Source organism: Aspergillus wentii (genome assembly GCF_001890725.1).
Source record: "Aspergillus wentii DTO 134E9 unplaced genomic scaffold ASPWEscaffold_9, whole genome shotgun sequence".
NCBI lineage: Eukaryota > Fungi > Ascomycota > Eurotiomycetes > Eurotiales > Aspergillaceae > Aspergillus > Aspergillus wentii.
In genome coordinates this window covers 649,592-671,392 of record NW_024467840.1, presented here as the reverse complement: position 1 = coordinate 671,392, position 21,801 = coordinate 649,592, and the positions used below count along the sequence as shown (strand labels likewise).

Genomic DNA, 21,801 nt, shown 5'->3' with positions numbered 1-21,801 from the left:
GTTACACAACCCCATTCACAACCTGTCTTGATCATATCTTGGAACTGTTGAATAACGGCAGCACACGATACATAAGTGGCATGGCAGCGGAGTCTCTCATCAGGATCTGTCGGTCTTGTGGTTTGTTGCACAGCTTCCTGCAGCATATTCATTTTCCGAAGGCTTGCCCGGAGAAATGCATTGTTAAGCGTACGAGGGGCTTGATATGATTGAATAAAAAGCAAGCATCGGGCATTGCCAGCTTGATGGTATACACGATGCTGATCTGTTGACTGGTCTGGGTTCTCGGTGATTGACTTGGAGTGGTTTTCGTACAATATAGTACCTTCACCAAGTGAAAACTGATCTGGGGCTATCTCGTGTAGCCTTGCAAAGATTTCTTCCACAGGAATTTCCACTTCGAGTTCTGCATGTCTCATCAAGCCTGCTGCGCTTGTCAGTTTACGATGGCATGCCCCTTTCCCTCTATCTTCGAGAACATTTAATGGTGGGACTAGTCGCTTTGGTGAGGGAGATTGAAAGATTTGGTAAATCTGATCGAAGACTTCTTGATATATTTCGCGAAAATCAAAAGGTTCGAGGTAATCTGGGCAAACATGACCGGTTGGACTGATGATATACCCTTTGGATGCAAGCAACTGTTCGGTTCGGACAGCCATAGGTTTCGTTATCAAGTCATGGTTGGCTTGCAAGTATTCTACGAAAGTTGTATGCCGAATTGGCTTTTCAGCCTGTTCAGCGAGAGATATTTCCTGTTTAGCACGGAATCTCGCCTTTTGCAGGAGGGCCAGGAGCTCCTCTTTAGTTGGTGATCGCGATGTTTCGGGAGAGGACCCAGACTCCATGATCAACTGTACAATAGTTGTTTTTTCAAGACATAAATTGATAGATTATATTCTGATTAACATAGGTTGAAGAAAAGGTTGAGGTGTCACTATCCTGCATAATGCGCTGTGTCGGTCCTTTGTTTTCCCACGCGCGCTGTAGCCTAGGCATTCTCTATCACTATCGACTTTATGGAGACAAAAATGGATAAAATGATTTGACTGTTCAAAGACATGCAAAGCTATGTTGATGTTCATGTGTGGATGGTAGCAGGACCCGATTTGTAGCTCTATTCCGTACATATAAGTATCAGTATCTTTACACAATCAATGATAAGCATACAAGCCGTTATATACATACCCCGATATCACATTCTCTTACACTGCGTTCATCGTCTGTCTATTTCAGTCGAACCTCGCCTAACCTAGGCTTCACACTCATGAAATCCATACCAGGGTCCAGCCATATCCGCACCTTGGTCCTTCGAATGTAAATGCCATCCTCCGAGTCCAGCAGCAAAAGGTAAACATCAGAACGAATTTCACCGTTTGGCACCCTTCGGTAGTGAAATAGTTCTACTACCAGAAAGTCAAATACCCCTGACGGGAGAGTAGTAGGATGATGAAAGTCTCTCTCCCTCATTCGGCCAAGGTAGAGCCCCGTTTCAGGAACAAACGCCTCACTGAACGGGTTGGTGCGGATTTCCAATCGGGCTATGTTGGCCTCGAGTGTCAAGACATGACCGTCGATGCTGATGAACTTTGGTATCATGTCGACTCGTTTATCTATGTGGTGACAGTGGTCGATTGTTTTGGAAAGATTCAGACCGTTTGAGTATACTGCCTCTCCCTCCCAACCAGCCCAGGACCACGAGGGAAACTGGGGACGGCGTCGGGGCTTGGATTTGCGATGGTGAAACCACCGAAGTGATTGTGGGAAGTCCTGGAGAGGAAGTCCCCAGACAAACTCGTTACTGAAGAGATTGCGACACAGGTAGCTCTGCAATCCTTTAAAAGCGTCGAGAGAATTTATATCATTGGTCATTTGGCGGCTGGTGTATTCTTCTAGATAGCTGCGGTTCAAGGCCTCGCCTATCTCCAAACACCGTTCCGGTGAGCACTCCTGCCGGATACCTTGAATGTTAAATGCCCGAGTGGCATCATACTCTGCACTGTAGTTGAGGAGATACTGCGCCGGGTCGACGGTGTCGTCGACAGTTTCGTAGAAGCTGGCATAGTTGCATTGGAAATGAACCTGATGATTCATGAAGAAAAGTCGGCGATGGGATAGTACTTCTTCTTGCATTGTCCAGGCTCGTCTGGCGTATCTTGAAGTCACCGCTTCCTGGACGACCGTGGGAGGCACAGTCAAGAACTCGGCTCCATCGATCACCTCCATTCCTTGCTGGACTCGAGGATTCTTCTCGCTCACTCCGGCTAAACCGCTATCGGCGTCATCACCGCTCAGCGCGACGAGGGTAATTGTGGCCCCCTGGTAGATCCTGTCCATCATGGCAATTTGCTGTGCTTGCTGGTGTGTTTCCTGCTGATCAACACAGAGCATGTCCACCCAGAGAAATCGAATGCCCATTTCCAAAGTCACCTTGATGGCGTCCTCAATCGTCTGGGGCAATTGATGATTCTCCAACTTCTCTATTCCGGGTGCCTCAACTCCTCCCCAGACGTAGCTCAAAGCTATGTATCGACAATCAGGGGGGTATGGTACGACAGTCCTCGTGTGAACATCCACCATCCGCGTCGAGGAAAGCTCCTCGCTCCAAACCGGTTGACAGTTGGACGCATGTGTGGATTCACATCGATGCAGCCAATTCCTCATCATCGAGAAGTTGGCCAGTCGGTCCGATCGTCGTGCATTTAGCGCATCGCGATGGGGGACCGGATTATTAGATGATAGGGCAAAGGCTCGGAATACCTGCTCAATGATGCCCATACGAGGATTTCGCTGATTCCCGACCCGGATATTCATCGATGTGACTTTATCTTCGACGGAAAGATAAATTGCATATCGCTCTTTCTGGCTTTCCGTGGCCTTCTTTGCTAACGAAAACAGTCTCTCGTAGCTGGGCAGCGCGTGGATATAGTAAACTGTTGTTAAATCCGTCTCGTTGGCAAGATCAGGAAATACACGAAAGATAAGGCGACAAAGAGGGCAGCTTCCTGAGAGAGATAGAGACTTCAATGAGCCTAGTATCAAAGTCTGGGTGCCCTTGAGCCCGGCCAGTCGACGTGCCTGCACCAGTCGATCTTCCACATGAATTGTCGAGATCAAATCCAGAATCTGGTACTCTGTACATCGTGGACACAGCCCATCGTCTGTTGTTTGCAATCTTCTCAAAAATGCTTCCTCCCCCAAACGGGTGGATGGTTTGTGGTCATCATGCCAGTGACTGCATTGAGCGGTGTGGTGACCTGGAGTACGGCAGCGAAGGCAGAGGTGAAGGTTCATTTTCGATTCATGTCTGATATCAGACAAGGTGCAGGATTCTCAGGCTTATTATAAGTGCCCCAAAATTGAAACATTAAAAAACGGCCCCTCACAACACTAGCAGGGATCATAAAACTATTATTAGATTTTTAAACGCGCGCTTGTACTCCAAAAGTAAATCACATCCAATCCACAGGGCATAGACGGCAAACGTTGTTTGTAAATCGTAGATATATCACAAGGAAGCCGAGGAGCATTTTCCACCAACCTCACACACAATGTTTAGATCAGCAACGCTCTCGCCAACCCACAACTTGACACCTTCGCCGTTGACGGGTGCTTTCCAATCCTGCGTCACAACATCCCAGACACTCAGATCTTTGCGCGTGACCGCTAACTCCAGGACTTCACTTTGTCCCGGTGCCAATGTTTTGCTTTTTCCAAACTGACGCAACTGACGAGATGGTGTATCGAGTTCCAGGCTGGATGGAAGCTCTACATATAATTGTGCAACAGCACGGCCATTTCGCCTGCCAGTGTTGGTCACTTTAACACTGACAGTAAATGCAGTATCAAAAAGGGCTGGGTTGCCTCCTTCTCCCCCACCGGCGCGTGGTGCTGGGTGGGACTCGTTTGTGTATCCAGTCGGATAGGGATAATCGGCTTTCGAAGTCACAGCCTCAGGATTGTCGAGATATGGATATAGATACCGCCAGATGCGATTGAAGTTCTTTGGCCAGGCCACTTCAGATGCTGGGGGAATTGTGCTAGCATATGTTGGTGTTGGTCCCTTGGTAGGACGAGGCGAGGGATAGGCATCGCTTAATGGCGTGCCCATAGATAGAGTTGGCTCAGAAATATTGAAAGTGGTATATGACAGACCGTGACCGAATGGATATCTGGGTGTTACATTCGCCTTCAGGAAGTGGCGATAGTCGACATACAACCCTTCAGTGAATGTGTCCTGGATTTGACCAAACGGCTGAGCGAGCAAACCCACACTCGATGGATAGTCTGATTCACTGCGAGGGATAGTGTAAGGTAGATGGCCACTAGGGCTGTAGTCGCCAAATAGTATATCCACCAGCGAGTCTCCAGCCTCTTGCCCAGGAAGGTGAGCCACCAAGACGGCCTTGACGGATTCAAGATCGATCCACTTCTCCATGATAATCGGCCCGACAGTATGGATGACTACCACAACATTGGAAAACTTCTCTGCAGCTGCCTTGACCAAATCATCCCCGTTGTGCCAGGCGTAAAGGCCTGCAGATGTCCGATCTCCTGGGTTGTTTTCAACGGTAATGTAATTCTCACCGGAATCGGAGTTAATGAAAACAATGGCAATATCGGCCGGGCTCGCTTTCACGTCTGAAGGGAAGGAATCGGTAATGTGAAACTCGGCATTTGCAGAGACGTTGGCGATGGCTTCTTGGGGAGTAATCAAGTAAGGAAGTTTCGATGTCCCACTTCCCCATCCCTGTGTCAAAACACCTTTGTCACAGCCGCCGTCGCTGCAAGAATTGAGACCGTCTGTATTTCCTCCGGCATCTGTTCCAAAGATCTTCAACGAAGCATTCCGTTTCAACGGAAGCACATCATCGTCATTCTTCAGCAAAGTGATTGCATCACGGGCAACAGACCGTGCAGTGACATTGTGATTACCCTGCACGTTGACGAACTTGTTGACCACGCCGGATGGTGAGAAAAGAGCACCAGGATACAGTAGCCCATTCTCATCGTCGGTGTTCACCGAGAAATTTGGCAGTGGGTAATCCTCATCCTGGCCGAATTTGTACCACGTTGCGACGATTCTGGTGACCTGCATTCTTATCAGAACTTATATCGTCTAAAATCGAGGGGAGCTTTAAGATACATACCATGTCATTCAAGCGCTCCACAGGAACAGTTCCATTAAGGATCGAGCGAGACAACTCAGAGGCCCAGTAACTATCTCCAAGTACAGGGATGGCACCATCACCTGGCATACTCATGTCAAGGCCTGCCAATGTTGCTGAGACACCGCCGATATGCCCAAACCAGTCGGTTACTATAAACCCCTGGAACCCTAATTCATCCTTGAGAATCCCGTTGATCAGCTTGCTATTCTGGCTGCAAGATGATCGGTTTACCTGACGAAAGATTGTATTAGTCCAAAAAAAATTCAAGTTAGGGGGTACTGGGGTGTTTCTCTCACATCATTGTATGCAGTCATCACCGAGCCTACACCTGCTCTAACACCCTCCGCAAATGGCCATAGGTAAAGCTCATGAAGGGTCCGGTCGTCAATGTTGGAGGAATAGCCTTGGGTAACAACACTGCTCATTCGATGCTGTTCCTGCTCATAGCCAATGAAATGCTTGATGGTTGCGATTGCCCCTGCGCTCTGCATTCCTTTAATCGTCTGAGCAGCCGCTATTGCTTGAAGACTAGGATCGGCACCGAAAGCCTCCCAGTTACGCCCCCCTCTCGGCTTTCTTCCCAAGGGACCAACAGCAGGTCCCATGAGAACGTTTACGCCCTTTCCTTTGGCTTCCTCGCCGAGACCAACACCGCGAGCGTACATGAGGTCTTTGTCGAAGGTTGCCCCAACTGTGATCCCAGCTGGGAACGCGGTATTGTGGTCGGCATTGCGAACCCCCAACGGGGAATCCATCAGACAGATATTGGGTATACCAAACCGGAGTGCACTACCGGTTTGTCCAACGCAAGGCCCCATGAACATCCCCGTACCGGTGGTCAGGTTCACCTTTTCAGCGAGAGTCATGTTACTAACAACCCGGTGCGCTTTCTCGTAGGCTTGAGTCCAGTTGGAAATCCATCCTCCCTTCGGGGTAGGATAATACGGCGGAGATGAATACTCATCTGCATTGGAATCCCGCGAGTTCAGATGCACAGTATGGCCGGCAGAGTTGGCTGTAGGTGTTGAAAGGGTCAAGTTTATAAGAGAGACAAGAGTCAGGCATATCGCAAAACCCGCCATCTTGATGGCGTGCCCTTCAGACGGGACGAGTAGAAACGACAAAAGTCTTGCTGAAAATCCAATCAGTCGGGTCGATATCTATCAAGTGAGCGAGGGGTCATTTTATATTTTCAGTTGTGAACATGAAGATCCTCGTGTAGGTATCGTATCCAAACCGAACAGTCCCAAGGCCCTAAGTCCTAGCTACGCTACCGTCATTTAGCCAGTGGGCATCCATCACGGCGAAGATAAGAATAGCCACTCCTGATTAAATAGCGGTCCGGACTGCGGAGTACATGACAGTTGAAAAGAGGGGAAGAAAAGGAGTCGAATTGTGGACAGTGTCCGCGTGCCAGACATTGGCTATAACTATCCTGGACCGTTCATTGCTGGATTATCTTGGGGTAGTCCGTCATCCATGATGGTATGAAGCACATGGTGCCATTCTAATCCGGTTTGTCCTCCGGCTAGTGGCTTGCATGCGTCGTAGCTCTTTTTCCCTTTGGGTACTGACGGTCCGTACCCCTTAGAGCAAGCTGCCTTTGGGCAGGGAGTTATAGAAACATGGGGGGAGGGGGGCAAATGATCAACCCTCCCCCCGATAATCTTTGCTGAAACGGGGAGGCTTCGACATGGTCTGACGGCCGTCCACTGCCCAAGCAAAGTGAGGCACGGAGACTCGGAGTAGTTAACTTGTGAGGGGAAAGACCGTTCGGTTAGAGCGCCAAGTTGTGGGCTGTGGAATCTGTATGTTCCTGACGATCAGTTGATAGTTCAAACTTTGGGGTCGAAAATCGCCGATTCTCCACGATTCAGGGGTTGGGACTGATGTGACGAATCTATTTTTGTACACAACCACCGTTCATTTATTCCTGGCGGCCTTGAAAGATATCCGATGATAGTATATGTCACTCCCGTTATTTTTATTTTATTCATTTTGTTATGCATCGTCACCATCGATCTGCATTCTGTCGATGGAGCTTTGTCGTTGCAGGGGTGCATCGTGGTGATTCCAACTACCCAGTACGAACCGAGGTATAACCTTAGTATCTCCGAAGGCAATACTATCCTATATCTCGACATGTTTAACGGATTAGTTCTTGATCTAGCTTCATGGCCTCTAAGAAACTCACTTGATGGACACCCGTTCGACGTCATCAGGTGTGTCGCCCACTTTGTATTGGCACATCTTCCATCGGCCTATGTGGGTTATTTATCCGAAAGTTGTATAAGGTATGTTCACAATAATGGCCAGCATTATAGAACTTGTAAACCAGTTGAGCCAATGCAGTAAGTGTAATCAGCTGCATCGAGTGCCGATGAAGAACACGGTGGGTGGTCAAGAGAACCACGAGAGAAGAGACAAACTGATCGAAGTCATCTGACTTGGCATTCATATTATGACAGAACTGGACCAAATTCTAGACATAACTAAGTCTATCTTGAGGATACACTTTCTCTTAGACCCTGTCGGTTTATGAATCAGTAGAATTTTCTATTATGTTTCTTCAATGCCCGAAAGACTAAGGCGATACTGTTTGGCTATAGGTACATATCGTGTTGGGAAACCCTGACATGAAGTGTTTAACTTCACTTACAACAGTAGTTAAGCTATGAAGGCTGGCTATATCAATGGACATGATGCGTGCCTGTCCATTGATGCTAAGCATCAGTATCTGGTTAAGTAAAAAAACATGAAAAAACAGACTTAGAGCCTCAGGCAGGGCCTCAAGAGCTAGAGTATCCCGAAGCACGTTAATATTCACAAGCCGGTAAATTCCAACCAGAGATTTCCCTATCCAGTTCATTCAACAATCCCAAGGTTCTGGGGATGAGTCGGCAGCGAGTTCCAAAGCAGATCCTCTTATCGTGGAGCAATGCATGACATGGTGCATTCCCTATTGCCCTTATACGGTTTGCGAGGAAATCAAAGCTGATTCAAGCAAAGGGTGGCTAGATCCGTGGAAAGATTTCAAGACTGGACAGTGTTTTCATAAGTTCCCCGATGTTAAGCTTATCACAGTCAGAGCAGCATTGCCCTGCCTTTACCAATCCATAAATACGTCCATATAGCGACTTCACAATTTGATCAATGTAGTCTTGTCTTTCTCTCTCGATTCCCTCTGTTATTCGAATGAAGTCAGCAGCTATATATATGCTCAGGAACAAAGAATGCCCACCTGCTAGGTCCTGTGGGATTGGAAGGTCCAGGCGTCTAATTGGCCCAGTGACCTCACGCTGGAGAATGTGTGTCATTTTTCGAAAGACATCATTGTCACGAAAGTTCCAAGATATCCAGATCCACCTGATCAAATCATCCGTATAGCTTGTTGGTAGCTCTAGTTTAAGATCAGATATTCAAGAGGCCGCAAACATTTCCACTGCTTCATGGCATCCGATATAGTCCACCAGCACAGCGATCTCGCACAATAGGTTGAGATCTATGAACTTGAGGACCTTTCTTGTTTTGCAATGCATTATTTTTAATACCATCAAAAGTGCAGCTTTGTTCCAGTCAAATATAGTCATTGTAACCTGTCCTTTGTACTGCAGTTCACTCCCCTCTGGCCAGCAACTCTTAAGCCTTTTCTCAAAATAACGGGAAGAAAGAGTCAAATGCTTGGACGAAACACGAATCTTAGTTCCTTCGACACTGGAGTCGGAAATAATGCTGTCAATTGAGGCATTCTGGGCGAGTGTTGGGTTACGAGAAAGAGATGAAGTCCTTTCTTGATCTCTTTCCGCTTCGATCAAGGTCGTATTCATCTCAGCCATAGAAATACTGTCATAGTTCGAGGCTTCATCTGATTTAATGAGAATAGATGAGTTAGCAATATTTCAAAATGGTTGATCACCGCTGTTTCATCTCAAATCTCAGTTATCCAAGGGAAGGCAGGGGACATAATTATTTTCTTGCGGGCTTTCTCATCAATCATTACCTTCTTCGGGTGATTCCTTTAAAATCAGCAGCACATCTCCTTTAGGGTCTATCGTGTACGACTTAGTCCTCATCGTCTAGTCTAGGTTGTAGTTTAACACTTGACTCGAGTTGCTCCTGGGGGGCAATGGCTGGGTGGAAAGGTTGGGTAGAGAGAGAATATTATCTGTTGTATTTGTGGGGTGTTGTTTGTAAGAAGGCCAGAAAGAAAAGCCTTCAGTGAATGTGACCCAGAGGCTGCTCGTTTTGTTTGACGACCTGTTTGCAAGAATATTCCACTAAGGCAGAAAAGACAGGCCCAGACGACTAAAGCTTTTGGTTTAAAATTGGAGAAGACCTGAAATATCTAAAATAGAAATATCGCGAAGAGATAAGTAAAATATAAATCACCCAAACATGATAGGTCAGAGCTTGATTCTCGTAAGTTCGTCTCAAAATCTATAAACATCTATATCCAAAATAAGGGGGATCTAAACTGATACAGTGTTATTCCCAATGGTTGATGCAAACCGGAAGAAATTAGTTGAAGTAACCAGGGAAGAGCCAGTTGAGTCTCTCCCGTGCTTCGGGGCTCCAGTGCTCCTGAGGAGTGCTAACACCGAACTTGACTGAGCCCTCGACGTGCTTAGCCTGAACAAGATCAGAGTGCTCTTCGTGGGCCAAAGTATCAAGGACAGCAGTCACAAAGCGTCTCGCGTTTTGCGAGTTGGCCTTCATGTTGCCCATCACCATCTCAACGGTGACATCCTCACCCGACTCGTGCCAGCAGTCGTAGTCGGTAGACATGCAAATCATCTGGTAGGCAATCTCAGCTTCGCGGGCAAGCTTAGCCTCAGGCAGAACAGACATGTTGATAACGCTGCCGCCCCAGGAACGGTACATGTTGCTCTCTGCGCGTGTGGAGAATTGAGGACCCTCTAGAAGTTGCGCATAGAAGTTAGCATGAAGAAATTGGAGGTGAAGAGATAGATAATTGATCGCCAAAAGAATACCAAACACAAGGACTACATACCCATGCAGATGATGGTGCCACGGTCGTGAAGGGTCACACCATCGCCTTCCAAGCTGTGTCCGCAAGCCCGGACAACCTTGGCGACACGCTCATCAAATGGGTCGCCGAAGGGAACGTGAGCCACAACACCTTTCTCGAAGAATGTAAAAGGTCTGATACCCTTGGTGCGGTCGATGACCTGGTCGGGAATCACGAAATCACGGGGCTTGATCTGCTCTTGCAAGCTGCCAACGGCGGAGAAGGCGATGATGGTGCGGACACCGATGGAACGCAGGGCAGCAACGTTGGCGCGGGCAGGGACTTCGTGGGGCGCAATCTGATGGTGCAGGCCATGGCGACTGAGGAAGGCAACAGCGACAAGCTTGCCAGTGTTGGAGCACTTGTGGTGAAGAATGCTAATCGGCGAGGAGGGGTTGCCCCAGGGAGTCGAGATCGACAACGAAGCAACCTGGGTGAAGCCTGGAAGCTCGCGAAGTCCAGTACCACCAATGACGGCGATGCGGACGGGGTCTGGATTGATTGAATATCAGATACTATTCTCATAAAACTCCAAACTCCCCCTCCGGGCTGACACTGAGCGATCTGACTTACCCGAGTAGGTATCAGGAAGGGCGGCCATTCTCTTAGCAAATTGCTTCGGGGATTCAATTCTTCGAAGAGGTCTTGTTGTAAAAGTAGATAGATGACGGCGAAGAAAGGAGAAAGCCAACATCCACAGCCAACTGAGATGAAACGATTTCTTCGTCCTTCCGACTTCTTTTTTTCGGAGCGGGGTTGAGCCCGATTGGGTTATCGGGAACCCCACGTGGGTGATTTATAAGGCACTCAGGCAGTTAGGCACCCAGGCACCATGTCGTGATCTCCTCATCTTCTTTCACTCTCTTCTCTTTCCATCTCCCTTCACTATCCATGAATCTCTTACTCATTAAAAAATGCCCGCTATTCGTCTGGAATTGAGGGTTTAAACACTAACAAGAACCTATTTTGTCAGCAGACCTTTGCCTCATCTCCGGGCACTTATCAAACTAGGAGATTGTTTGAATAACTCCATTAATCTATGCATAGGATACTGAAACTTTAAAAAACCATGCCTTCATGAGTGATAACTAACAACTTTCTAAGCTGGCTTCCATTCATAATGATGAGGACCCTTCTTGACCTGTCCTGGATCTTCGCCTGGGATGTCTGGTTTGTTATAGGCGTGGGCGCCAAAGTAGTCCATCTGGGCTTCCATGAATTTGGTCGGTAGCATGGTTCCACCTTCATATTTCAGATACTCGAGTGTGGCAGACATCGCTGGGATATACTGGTCTGAAAGAGTTCCCTCGACCACAATCTCCTTCAGGCAGTCGAAGTGCTTATGCAATTCTCGAGCTACTTCATCGACAAACTTCATATTGGTGAGGCGTATATTAGCAGTCAAAGCTGGCTGTAGCAGGTCTGCAATGGCCTCCGACTGAATAATGCACCCTCCACGCCATATTTGAAGGCATTTGCCCAGATCAATGTCCCATCCTTCGTCTTCGGAGGCGCGGGCAATGAGCTCAAGACCCTGGCAGAACGATGCCATAAAAGAGCAATATACTGCTCGACGCAGATTGTCGATGAATGCTGCCCTATCCTTAATTCCCTCGATTGGTTTGGGGCTAGGCATGTGAAGCTTCTTTGCAACTCGGAGTCTTTCTTCCCGGTTACCACTCGCAACTCGCAAATAGTGAGCCGCGGCAAGGGTGGGCGCAGAAACATGCCGTGCAGCAGTGTCCATTAACGACCATAGGGGCGTTCCTTCGGTATTGTCGTCATCCTGAACGACCTTGTCGAGGACATCATCAAGCACCCAACCATTGTTCTTACTGGCACCCTCGCCTTTGTAATCACCCTGAGGGGTTCGTTTTATGTGGCAGATATCCGCAGCAATCTGGATCAGAAAGTTATTTCGCAATTCACCATCCTTATCCCACTTCGAAAAGATGTCGCCAATCTCGTCGTAATTGAGACCCAACCCATTGTGAAGGATGGACCAAGCCTCGGCAGTCGTCGACAACATGCCGCCCTCAATTCCGTTGTGTACCATTTTAACGAAGTGCCCCGAGCCCCCGGGACCGACTCTCGTCACGCATGGGAGGCCCGTCTTGCGGTCCTTTGCCGAGTAAAGTTCAAGAAAAGGCATGACCAGTTCGATGGCTTTTTTATCGCCCCCAGGAGACAAACTAGGACCATGTCGTGCAGACTGGTAACCCCCAGATACGCCCATCCCAATCCAACTGACGCCTATCTCCTCACACTCCCTCTGTCGTCGTTCAGTCCGTCGATAGTTCTCATTGCCGCCGTCCAGGATGATATCGCCTGGTTTCAGGTCATGCTTGATCATGCTCAGAACCGAGTCTGCCGGGTGACCATGCGTAATGGAAAACATGAAAACCTTGCGTTCCCCTTGGCCTTCCAAGCTCTTGGTGAATTCATCGATGTTGTAGAAGCCCTGCACCTTTCCCTTGACGTCCTTTGCGTTATCTGCCCATTCAATTACCTGGTCAACATTTTTCTTACTGACATCCCACACGGACACGTCAAGACCAAGCTCGGAGAAGGCAAAGGTCATCATCGAGCCCATGTTCCCGGCCCCGACGACTCCTATGCGCTTAAAGTGCTGGAGTGGATCGTTATTTGCGGACGGCATGATGTACCAGTATTGTTATGATGGAATTCTCTGAGGCAAAGGATGAGGAGCTCTTGCAAGGATTTGCAAGCTTGTATACGATAAAATCAAAAACTTGGGATAAGGGCGCCTCTTCAACAAAATTACCAGTGATCATTGGAATACTATCCGATTTGAAAGCAAATACATCTTGCTTACATCATGAGATATATATCCGGACGTCATAGCGATGTATTCCCCGAGAACTTCAAATGATGGCCCATTTACGCCATTTTCGTACTTCTATCGATCTACGCGACGGGGACAATCATGGTTACATCATAGATCAACAATGCAATGAGACCCGACAGCAATTAGAGCTTGATGATCGCATAGGAGTATTATTCACTGGCTTTTTTCTTTGGAATATTTTCAATTAGTATTGACAATCTTCCCTGAAAGTTATTGTTTTGATGAAAACTCCCACAGACCCAGTCTTGTGGTCACCATCTAACCAGCATATCATCTGAGTTTCAAAACAATCATGGGAAATCCCTCTAGATTCACAGCACCCTTAACCTTCGACTCCTCCCACAAAATCTCTCTCGCCTACGCCTCCTGCTCAATCGGCAGCAGCCACTCCGACACCCTGCCCCAGAAACTCGAAGCCATCAGCAAAGCAGGATTCTCAGCCATCGAGCTCTCCTTCCCAGATATTCTGGACTATGGCTCGCGCTTACAGGGCCATCATATCGCCCCGGAGAACTTTGCTGAAGTGATCACCACAGCCGGGGAGATTCGAAAACTATGCGACGCCAACTCACTCAAGGTCATGATGTTACAGCCGTTTGCGAACTTTGAGGGCTGGCCTATCGGGTCGATAGAACGGCAGGATGCATTTGCCAGAGCAGATGGGTGGATTGAGATTATGCATGTTGTCGGCACGGATCTTTTACAGGTATACTCCCTCTCACCCCGTCTGTCTTTTATCCACATAAAACAAAAGTACAAGGAAAATAACAGTCCCCAAATAGGTCGGCTCAACAGACTCCCCATCCAACAAAATAACCACCTCCCGCAGCAATATAGTCTCCGACCTCCGCGCCCTAGCCGACAAGCTTGCCAAACGCAACATGCGCCTCGCCTACGAGAACTGGTGCTGGTCCACACACGCCCCCAACTGGAAAGACGTCTGGGAAATCGTCAAAGAAGTCAACAGACCCAACGTCGGCCTCTGCCTGGATACCTTCCAAACAGCCGGCGGCGAATACGGCGACCCCACCACCGACTCCGGCCTAATCGAAGACGTTCCCCAAGAAACACTCAAGCACCGCTACCTCGCCAGTCTCGAGGAACTAGCTCGGTCTGTCCCGCCGGGGAAAATCTACCTGCTCCAAGTCTCGGATGCGTATAAACCGTCCAAGCCGATTGAGGATAAGACGGTTGGGGGGCTACGGCCGCGCGCGAGATGGAGCCACGATTTTCGGCCCATGCCGTATGATGGTGGGTTTTTGCCCATTGAGGAGGTGGGGAGGGCGGTGCTGAAGACGGGGTTCCGGGGTTGGTTTTCGATGGAGATTTTTGATAACGGGCCTGAGGGGAAGGGGAAGAAATATGAGATGGAGCCGTTTGCGAAGCAGGCGATGGATAATATGCAGAGGTTTCTACAGGGTTGCTTAGAGTCTTGTTAATTGTGTGCAAATGGTTTGATGGGTTGGATATGCCGGTAGGTAACTTGGTATGCTTTGAAATTTTGATCGTTAAGCATTATAATTGGATGTCTATGGTAGATGTATAGAAAGATCAGAAATTGTAATGGCATATCGATCTACTTTTCCTAACTATAAACATAACCTTTACATTTTGTAAACCTGCCATCGGTGTAAAAACACAGAAAACGCCAGAAAACATGCTCGTTGAAGTGAAACACAATCGTCATGAAACTTGTGGGGAATAATAAATGCACAGTGAAAACAATTCATCCCGCCATCTAGGCGTTGCTGGGGTATTCAACCTTGTAGGTAGGGACGAATTCCTCCTTCATGGAGCGCAAGCTGACGAAGCGCGAGAGAAGGTTTCCACTTCCGGCCTTGTCGTTGGTTCCACTGGCACGAGCACCTCCGAAGGGCTGCTGGCCCACGACAGCACCAGTGCTCTTGCAGTTAATGTAGAAGTTTCCTGCGGTGTTGCGGAGAGCGTCGGAGGCCAGAGCAATGGTGTCTCTGCCCTGGGCGAAAACGGATCCAGTCAGACCGTAGTCACCGGTCTGGTCGATCTTCTGGCAGATCTTGGTGAAGTCTGCATCAGTGGCATCTTCGTAGGAGTAGACAACCAGGACGGGGCCAAACAGCTCCCGGGAAAGCAGGGGGTGGTCAGGGTTGGTGGTGCGGTAAACGGTGGGTTGGATGTACCAGCCCTTGGAGGAGTCATAGGTACCACCGGCGAGCAGCTCGAGTTCGGGGTCATTCTTGGCCTCATCGATGACCTGCGCCAGCTTGTTGAAGGACCCCTCGTGGATGACGGGGCCACAGAAGTTGGTGAAGTCGGAAGGCTCGCCAATCTTAAGAGCCTTGGTCTCAGCCGCGACCTGCTCCAAGAACTGGTCCGCGACAGAGTTGGCGACGTACGCACGCGAGGTAGCACTGCACTTCTGTCCCTGGAATTCGAAAGCTCCACGGACGGTCTGGACAGCGGCGTTGCGGATATCGGCCGACTTGTGGATGAGATGGAAGTTCTTTCCACCAGTCTCACCAACGATACGAGGGTAGCTGCGGTACTTGCCCTCGCCAACACCGTCGGCAATCTGCTTATAGAGCGAGCGGAAGACGCTGGTGCTACCAGTGAAGTGGAGGGCAGCAAACTCAGGGTGGTTGAGGACGGTGTTGGTGACCTCCTCAGCGTCTCCGGGAACGAACTGGATGACATCCTTGGGCAAACCGGCCTCGAGGAGAATCTGGTAGACCAACCAGTTCGAGGCAATGGCCGATGGCGATGGCTTCCAGACAACAACGTTACCCATCAGGGCAGGGGCACCAGCCAGGTTACCACCAATGGCAGTGAAGTTGAAAGGACTGATGGCGTAGACGAAACCCTCGAGAGGACGGTACTCAACACGGCTGTCAAAGTTAGCTACTGACTCGCATACAACTAGGCAAGCTACTTACTTCCAAACGCCAGGAGCATTATGAGCCGGCTGCTGAGCATACAGATCCTCAGCGTACTTGACACCAAATCTGAAGAAGTCACACAGCTCAGCTGCGGAGTCAATCTCGGCCTGCCACGCATTCTTTCCCTGGCCGTGCATCGTCAATGCCATGATGTCATAGCGGTACTTGGTTGAGATCAAGTCTGCGGCCTTGAGGAAAACGCTGGCACGGTCGGCGAAAGAGGCAGAAGCCCACGACTCTCTGGCTGCGAGAGCTGCATCAATGGATGCTTGAACATCGGCTGCGGTGGCGTGGGAGTAAGTAGCAACAGGGCCGTGGGTGGCGGGGTTTGCCTGGGTCAAGGACTGAGAGCTCTTGATCTGAGATACGGTTAGAAATTAGTTTCACACAGATACGATTGATCGGATACAAACCTCCTTTCCAGCAACAACCAGGGGGACGTTCAAAGGAGCGCTCTGCTTGGCTCTTGCGAGGGCCTCCTCGAGGGCCTTGCGGTCGGGGGTGCCGGGAATGTAGTGTTTCTATAAGCAAAATTGTCAACAAAACATGCACAATCCGGCAATTCTCGAAGTTGAAGCATACGTTTGGCTCGTTATCAATGCGAGGAACCTTGAAAGTAGCATAGGAGCCCATAGCCCGGGTTCCCCGAGCAAAGCTACCAGACAGTCTGGCAAGAGGCTGCCCTCTAGCACGCAGAAGCAATGAGGTCTGCATTGTGTAAATTCTGCTCCGTGTATATGGCAACGATGGTCAAGAAGGAGAATGAAGAAAAAGAAAAAATAAGAAGAAAGGAAGAAAGAGGAGGAGAGATACAAATGCAGCTACCAGCTAGCAGTTGTCCAAGGCGCGGGGAAAGCTCTCGTGATTTAAGGCGAGGGGAAAAAGCCGGCTATGATCGGTGAAAGTTCCGGGATTTTTGCCTGCGAGCAGATTGGCCGGGAAGGAACCGTTCTGTGCCTTCGTTCCACGGCATCCTGGAGGAAGAGCTCCATCGCAAGTCAAGGTACCGATAGAGAATTGCTGTGGTGGCGAGCAGCGGAGAGAAGACGCGATGGCCGGTGCAATTCCGGGTGGGCCTGACCGGGCCGGAGAGAAGCAGTTTGGATGCACGATAGATTTCAATATTGGAGTAATAAGAAGGGTAATAATGAAAGTAATGATAATAAAGCATCCGAATGATAATTGAGACTTGACTAATTGTGTGGGATAAAAGAATAAAAGGATAGAGATTGACGGGGGGAATCAGAGAATGTGGGGAAATACAGATCAGTCTGCTGCAGCGTCGATCTGGATGTATAAATGCCCAAGTTATGTCAGCTAGCATAAAGTTCCTTTGTATGGCTTATAATACAGATTAACAGAATAACAGTGCCTAATCCTTAAAGCCTGGCTAATACGTGGTCAGATCAGCTGGTCAAGAACTGACAGCAAATAGTTATACATCACCGATCCAATAAATAACAAGTAAGCCAAGATCAATAATAGTCTGCGCTCTGCAGTGCTACCACTGTAATCCGAGCCTGTGAAATGTAACTGACGGAAAGATATCATTCTACCTGATAATGCATGATAGTAGTACGACTACAGTACAGGGTATGCGCCTGTAGAGATGAATCTGGGGTCTCCGCAATACTACGTAGATCTGGTCACCTGATGATCAGAGCTCATCTTGAAATGAATAACCTCAACGAGTCAGCTACTTAAAGTGCTCGATTAGTATTATCCAGAATAATAATTCTATTCACTATTGCATATCAATAATGTATTATCCACAGCTTCCATCTTCCATCCCTCTTCCTGATCCCCGTCTCGTGACTTCTGACCGGCCCGGATTCTACAGCTTTGGTGATCCGCGACAATTGCGCACTCTGATTGGTCAAGGATCTTTAAGCCAAGGCGCCAAGACACTAAACGGATTGACATCAGTGGGTTCTTCTGCCTGGAAACACAGGCATCAATGCAGTGGCATCGCCACGGATGAGCTGTTTGAACTGGTTTGATCAGCTGAAGGCGTTTATCAATTACGCTGTCTGGCCGATGAGTTCATATTGTCCTCGTGACCCTATCATAATTTCAGTCATTTACAGCTTCGAGTAATCCATCCAGCGTCGCCTCTTTATATCCTCTGACCGGCCCGGTCAACGCAGCGGTTCTTCTCCCGCAGTGGGCCTGTAACGTACAGTATTGCTAGTGCCCGGCCCGCCGACCGGATTGTCGCCGGGATTGATAACTAGTCCGATATGCTTATCTGCTTCTCTCAGGATTTTTCTTGGAATCAGGACTTTTGTCGTTTGGAGATGGAATTTCCATTATGTATTTATTACAGAGGACTCCGTAGATGCTCAGCTGACTCGATCCACCGAATCCCACTGGTAGGCGATAGTATTCTCTTAACGTAACTCCGTATACACCGTCCCGGCGCGGTTTCCACCGGCAAAGGGCTCGACACTTCAACTGCCATCTGTACAACGGCATCAACTGGCTATAGCTGCTGTTCTTCCCCTCCTTTTATCGGAGCCCCTCATTCCATCCTCCTCTACTTAATACTTCTCCATCTCATCCTCCTTTTCGATCAAGTATCCTTCTTTTAGACTTGACTATCATATCATCATCTACAACACTCACCAAGATGAAAGCCCCCCACCGTCCTTTGCGCTCCCTCTCCGCTATCCCCGTGTCCTCGTCTGGCGCGGTTAGACTCGTCAGCGGCACAAGCAATGCGAGATCTTCCGTTGCTGCTGCTTCATCCAGCAACCTCTTGCAGCAGCAGACTTCTCCATCGCCCAAGAAAGATTCCGGCTCGCCCTTGTCGAAACTCCCTCTGTCGTCTGTCTTGCGGTCCTTGTTGATTCTATCCGTCTCTTCGTCATCCCTCCTGCTGAAGCCATGCATCTACACCCTCTCCATGCTGGCCCACCCCAAGACGGCCGTGTTGGATGTCGCAAAGAACCCTTTCCTCAACATGCTGGTGAAGCACACGCTCTACAAGCAGTTCAACGCCGGTGAAAATAAGCTGGAGGTTCAACAGTCTATTCGTGACATCAAGCAGCTGGGTTACAGAGGTGTTCTCCTTGGATACGCTCGCGAGGTGCTGGTTGGCGAGAGCAATGTCGACCCTCGTGACGAGAAGGCTGCCCGCCAGGAGATCCAGATGTGGCTGGACGGAACCCTCCAGACTGTGGACATGGCTCAGGAAGGAGATTTTGTCGCTCTCAAGTAAGCTCTTATTTATATCTATTATAAATGGACCGTACTAACAAAATATCAGATTCACCGGTATGGGTGTCCAGGCCCTCGATGTCTTGCAGAAGCAGGGAGCCCCTACTGAATTCATGGACGCTTCTATCCGCAAGGTCTGCGACCTCGCTATCTCTCGAAACGTGCGCCTGCTGGTCGACGCAGAGGAACAGGCCGTCCAGCCCGGTATTGAGGAGTGGATGATGAAATACCAGAAATACTGCAACTCGCAGACACCGGGTCGTTCCATCTTCTACAACACCTACCAGGCTTATTTGCGTGCCACCCCGGAGACTATCGCCAAGCACCTCGAAATTGCTCGCCAGGAGGGCTACACTCTTGGTGTCAAGTTGGTTCGTGGCGCATACCTGAAGATTGAAAAGCGTCAGTTGATCTGGGCTGAGAAGGAGGAAACGGACGAGTGCTATGATGGCGTCGTAGAGGCCCTTCTCACTCGCCGCTACAACTCCATGCTGAAGTCCGCCAATGAGAAGCACTCGACCGAGCTGCCTCCGGTGAATGTCATCATTGCCACTCACAACCGTGACTCTGTTCGCAAGGCACACGCTCTTCGTATCCAGCAGGCCGGCCGTGGAGAGTCCCATGGTGTCGATCTGTCTTATGCCCAGCTCCAGGGTATGGCTGACGAAGTCAGCTGTGAGCTGCTCGAGGGCTTCCAGAGCGCCGAGGAAACCACTGCCAGCCGGGCTACCGAGAACCCTAACGTGTTCAAGCTTCTGACCTGGGGAACCGTCAAGGAGTGCATGGGTTTCTTGCAAAGACGTGCCATCGAGAACACCGAGGCCGTTGGACGTACCAAGCAATCCCGAGAGGCCATGTTTGCTGAGCTCCGGCGGAGAGCCCGCATGGCATTCCGGGCAAGCAACTAATTTTCGTCCCGGGAGGCTGTTTTTGGATTATCTTGATGAAGCCACGCTTTGCATATTTTCTTTTGTTTTATTATTCCCCCGGCAGCTTTCTGCTGGCGAATTGCATCTAGATGGCGTTTGCATGGGTTTGGTTGATTTGGCTGAGGAGATTTAAAAGGTCTTCGTTTATATATTTTTGTTGCTAGACTCACTCAAAAGATTCTGGGTTGAAAGCGTTATTTTGTGCAAAAGATACCTAAACTCGAAATTGTTTGATAGTCAAATAGAATCAGTAGAAGAAGACGGAGAGATCGCAGATTACAGCCGAACAATCGGTACTGCATCCGCATCTCGGGTGCGTCTCCCGTGAGGGGTCAAAACATCATCTTTGACTCCGACTTCGCTCTTGATTCTTATAAATACCAGGAAGAACAGAATATCACGAACATTTTAAGTCTTCAACTACATCAAGATCCTACACCTGTATTCCGTATCTCATCAACTATCCAACGCAGTCATATCAACACTATCCCCCACAACCCCGCGCCAACTTCACGATGCGTCTCGTACCAGAACAAGCCGTCTCTCAGATCCTACGCCAGATGACCCAGGAGCAATGTTATGGCTTCATCGACACAATGAACCAGTCCCTCGTGGGCGTATTGTCGGAGTCCAACACGCCCGAGTCAGAAAAGCTCATCCACCAACCGCTCCGCACGACCTTCAGCCAAGGGGAGAACCTCTCGCTATTCATGCCTGTATCCAGCAGAGACAATAAAGGAATCAAAATCGTCACAGCCAGCAGCAGTGGCATCAACGGGGTTATTAACATCTTCTCCCCAGAGGGAAACTTGGAGGGGCTCCTCAACGCAGCGGAGATCACAGCCTTCCGCACCGCTTTGGCGATCATGACTCTATTCGTGCGCTGTTCGACACTGAAAAAGGAGAACATAGTCATTCTTGGCTCGGGGCGACAGGCAGAATGGCATGCTCGTCTAGCGCTATTACTAGTGCCTGACCAGATCAGGAGAATCACGTTTATCAACCGCGGACGCAAGCGACTGGAGGAGCTGGAGAATGAGACCATCGCCTCGCTACGCATCTCACACCCAAATGTCGAAATGACGACTTTCGCGCAGGAAAATACCCCAGACTACGATGCACGACTCCGCTCCGAACTCGGGTCGAGCGATGTCATCTTTAGCTGCACACCAGCGACACAGCCTAACTTTCCACACGCGTACCTCCAGCAAAGTCAAAAGCAGCGTTTCATCTCCCTGATCGGGTCATACAAGCCCCACATGAAAGAGGTCGACACGGAGACGATCCTGTCAGGCGGTGGCAAGATCTACGTGGACTCCAAGGAAGCGTGTCTGGAGGAATCTGGGGAGTTGATCCAGGCCCAGATCCAGGAAGACCAGCTGGTGGAGCTTGGAGAGCTCTACAAGACGCATGATAAATCGGAGCCCGTGCAGGTGCCGGAGGGATGCAATGTGGTGTTCAAGTGCGTGGGGATGGGGATTATGGATTTGGCGATTGGAACGAGGGTGATGGATCTTGCTCGGGAGCGGGGGCTGGGAATGGAAGTGGATGGGTTTTAGACAAGTTATGCGTTGATGTGACTTCAACTGATGCAGATATATGTACAATGATGCCATTGCATAGCATGGCTATCCTGTCGCTATACAAAATCTAGATTGGAAGCAAAAAACAG

General features: G+C 49.3%; 9 protein-coding genes across 9 annotated transcripts; 3 read left to right on the top strand and 6 right to left on the bottom strand.

The window, feature by feature from the left end:
• Positions 1-889: 889 nt before the first annotated feature.
• ASPWEDRAFT_45893 (HET domain-containing protein) lies at positions 890-3,333 on the bottom strand. The gene has a single exon (XM_040836649.1). The coding sequence runs from the start codon at positions 3,289-3,291 to the stop codon at positions 1,225-1,227; it is 2,067 nt and encodes a 688-aa protein (XP_040684019.1). The 5' UTR covers positions 3,292-3,333; the 3' UTR covers positions 890-1,224.
• A 172-nt stretch (positions 3,334-3,505) lies between these two features.
• On the bottom strand, positions 3,506-6,250 carry ASPWEDRAFT_120280 (beta-glucosidase; the record flags this gene model as incomplete). Its single annotated transcript, XM_040828979.1, has 3 exons — positions 3,506-5,089; positions 5,148-5,399; positions 5,465-6,250. 3 exons carry the CDS (start codon positions 6,248-6,250, stop codon positions 3,506-3,508), a joined length of 2,622 nt encoding a protein of 873 aa, XP_040684018.1.
• A 1,598-nt stretch (positions 6,251-7,848) lies between these two features.
• Positions 7,849-8,674, bottom strand: ASPWEDRAFT_45890 (uncharacterized protein). The gene is made up of 2 exons (XM_040836648.1): positions 8,410-8,674; positions 7,849-8,352 (listed from the first exon to the last, which is right to left on the bottom strand). The coding sequence occupies exons 1-2, from the start codon at positions 8,483-8,485 to the stop codon at positions 8,183-8,185; spliced, it is 246 nt and encodes an 81-aa protein (XP_040684017.1). The 5' UTR covers positions 8,486-8,674; the 3' UTR covers positions 7,849-8,182.
• On the bottom strand, positions 8,284-9,087 carry ASPWEDRAFT_706889 (uncharacterized protein). Its single transcript, XM_040839140.1, has 2 exons — positions 8,410-9,087; positions 8,284-8,352 (listed from the first exon to the last, which is right to left on the bottom strand). Exon 1 carries the CDS (start codon positions 9,002-9,004, stop codon positions 8,588-8,590), a length of 417 nt encoding a protein of 138 aa, XP_040684016.1. The 5' UTR covers positions 9,005-9,087; the 3' UTR covers positions 8,284-8,352; positions 8,410-8,587.
• A 377-nt stretch (positions 9,088-9,464) lies between these two features.
• ASPWEDRAFT_62927 (6-phosphogluconate dehydrogenase, decarboxylating) lies at positions 9,465-12,959 on the bottom strand. Its single transcript, XM_040838680.1, has 3 exons — positions 11,329-12,959; positions 10,180-10,689; positions 9,465-10,084 (listed from the first exon to the last, which is right to left on the bottom strand). The coding sequence occupies exons 1-3, from the start codon at positions 12,854-12,856 to the stop codon at positions 9,687-9,689; spliced, it is 2,436 nt and encodes an 811-aa protein (XP_040684015.1). The 5' UTR covers positions 12,857-12,959; the 3' UTR covers positions 9,465-9,686.
• A 399-nt stretch (positions 12,960-13,358) lies between these two features.
• Positions 13,359-14,505, top strand: ASPWEDRAFT_120879 (sugar phosphate isomerase/epimerase family protein; the record flags this gene model as incomplete). The annotated part of the gene is made up of 2 exons (XM_040829025.1): positions 13,359-13,772; positions 13,849-14,505. The coding sequence occupies 2 exons, from the start codon at positions 13,359-13,361 to the stop codon at positions 14,503-14,505; spliced, it is 1,071 nt and encodes a 356-aa protein (XP_040684014.1).
• A 299-nt stretch (positions 14,506-14,804) lies between these two features.
• On the bottom strand, positions 14,805-16,695 carry prnC (delta-1-pyrroline-5-carboxylate dehydrogenase prnC; the record flags this gene model as incomplete). Its single annotated transcript, XM_040833682.1, has 4 exons — positions 14,805-15,930; positions 15,979-16,340; positions 16,395-16,502; positions 16,564-16,695. The coding sequence occupies 4 exons, from the start codon at positions 16,693-16,695 to the stop codon at positions 14,805-14,807; spliced, it is 1,728 nt and encodes a 575-aa protein (XP_040684013.1).
• Positions 16,696-18,610: 1,915 nt separating this feature from the next.
• Positions 18,611-20,108, top strand: ASPWEDRAFT_177001 (proline dehydrogenase family protein; the record flags this gene model as incomplete). The annotated part of the gene is made up of 2 exons (XM_040831590.1): positions 18,611-19,197; positions 19,250-20,108. 2 exons carry the CDS (start codon positions 18,611-18,613, stop codon positions 20,106-20,108), a joined length of 1,446 nt encoding a protein of 481 aa, XP_040684012.1.
• Positions 20,109-20,644: 536 nt separating this feature from the next.
• Positions 20,645-21,688, top strand: ASPWEDRAFT_120960 (putative proline utilization protein PrnX; the record flags this gene model as incomplete). Its single annotated transcript, XM_040829034.1, has 1 exon — positions 20,645-21,688. The coding sequence occupies one exon, from the start codon at positions 20,645-20,647 to the stop codon at positions 21,686-21,688; it is 1,044 nt and encodes a 347-aa protein (XP_040684011.1).
• Between the last annotated feature and the right edge of the window lie 113 nt (positions 21,689-21,801).

What these genes read in the sequence shown, in the direction of transcription:
- ASPWEDRAFT_45893 (XM_040836649.1), bottom strand. Translation starts at nt 3,291, where the DNA reads ATGAACCTTCACCTCTGCCTTCGCTGCCGTACTCCAGGTCACCACACC.
- ASPWEDRAFT_45890 (XM_040836648.1), bottom strand. Translation starts at nt 8,485, where the DNA reads ATGACACACATTCTCCAGCGTGAGGTCACTGGGCCAATTAGACGCCTG. An exon ending in AATCCCACAGGACCTAGCAG is followed by an intron (nt 8,353 to 8,409) that starts GTGGGCATTCTT and finishes TTCGAATAACAG; the next exon opens with AGGGAATCGAGAGAGAAAGA.
- ASPWEDRAFT_706889 (XM_040839140.1), bottom strand. Translation starts at nt 9,004, where the DNA reads ATGGCTGAGATGAATACGACCTTGATCGAAGCGGAAAGAGATCAAGAA.
- ASPWEDRAFT_62927 (XM_040838680.1), bottom strand. Translation starts at nt 12,856, where the DNA reads ATGCCGTCCGCAAATAACGATCCACTCCAGCACTTTAAGCGCATAGGA. An exon ending in TCCAGGACAGGTCAAGAAGG is followed by an intron (nt 10,690 to 11,328) that starts GTCCTCATCATT and finishes CAATCAATCCAG; the next exon opens with ACCCCGTCCGCATCGCCGTC. An exon ending in TGGCACCATCATCTGCATGG is followed by an intron (nt 10,085 to 10,179) that starts GTATGTAGTCCT and finishes CGCAACTTCTAG; the next exon opens with AGGGTCCTCAATTCTCCACA.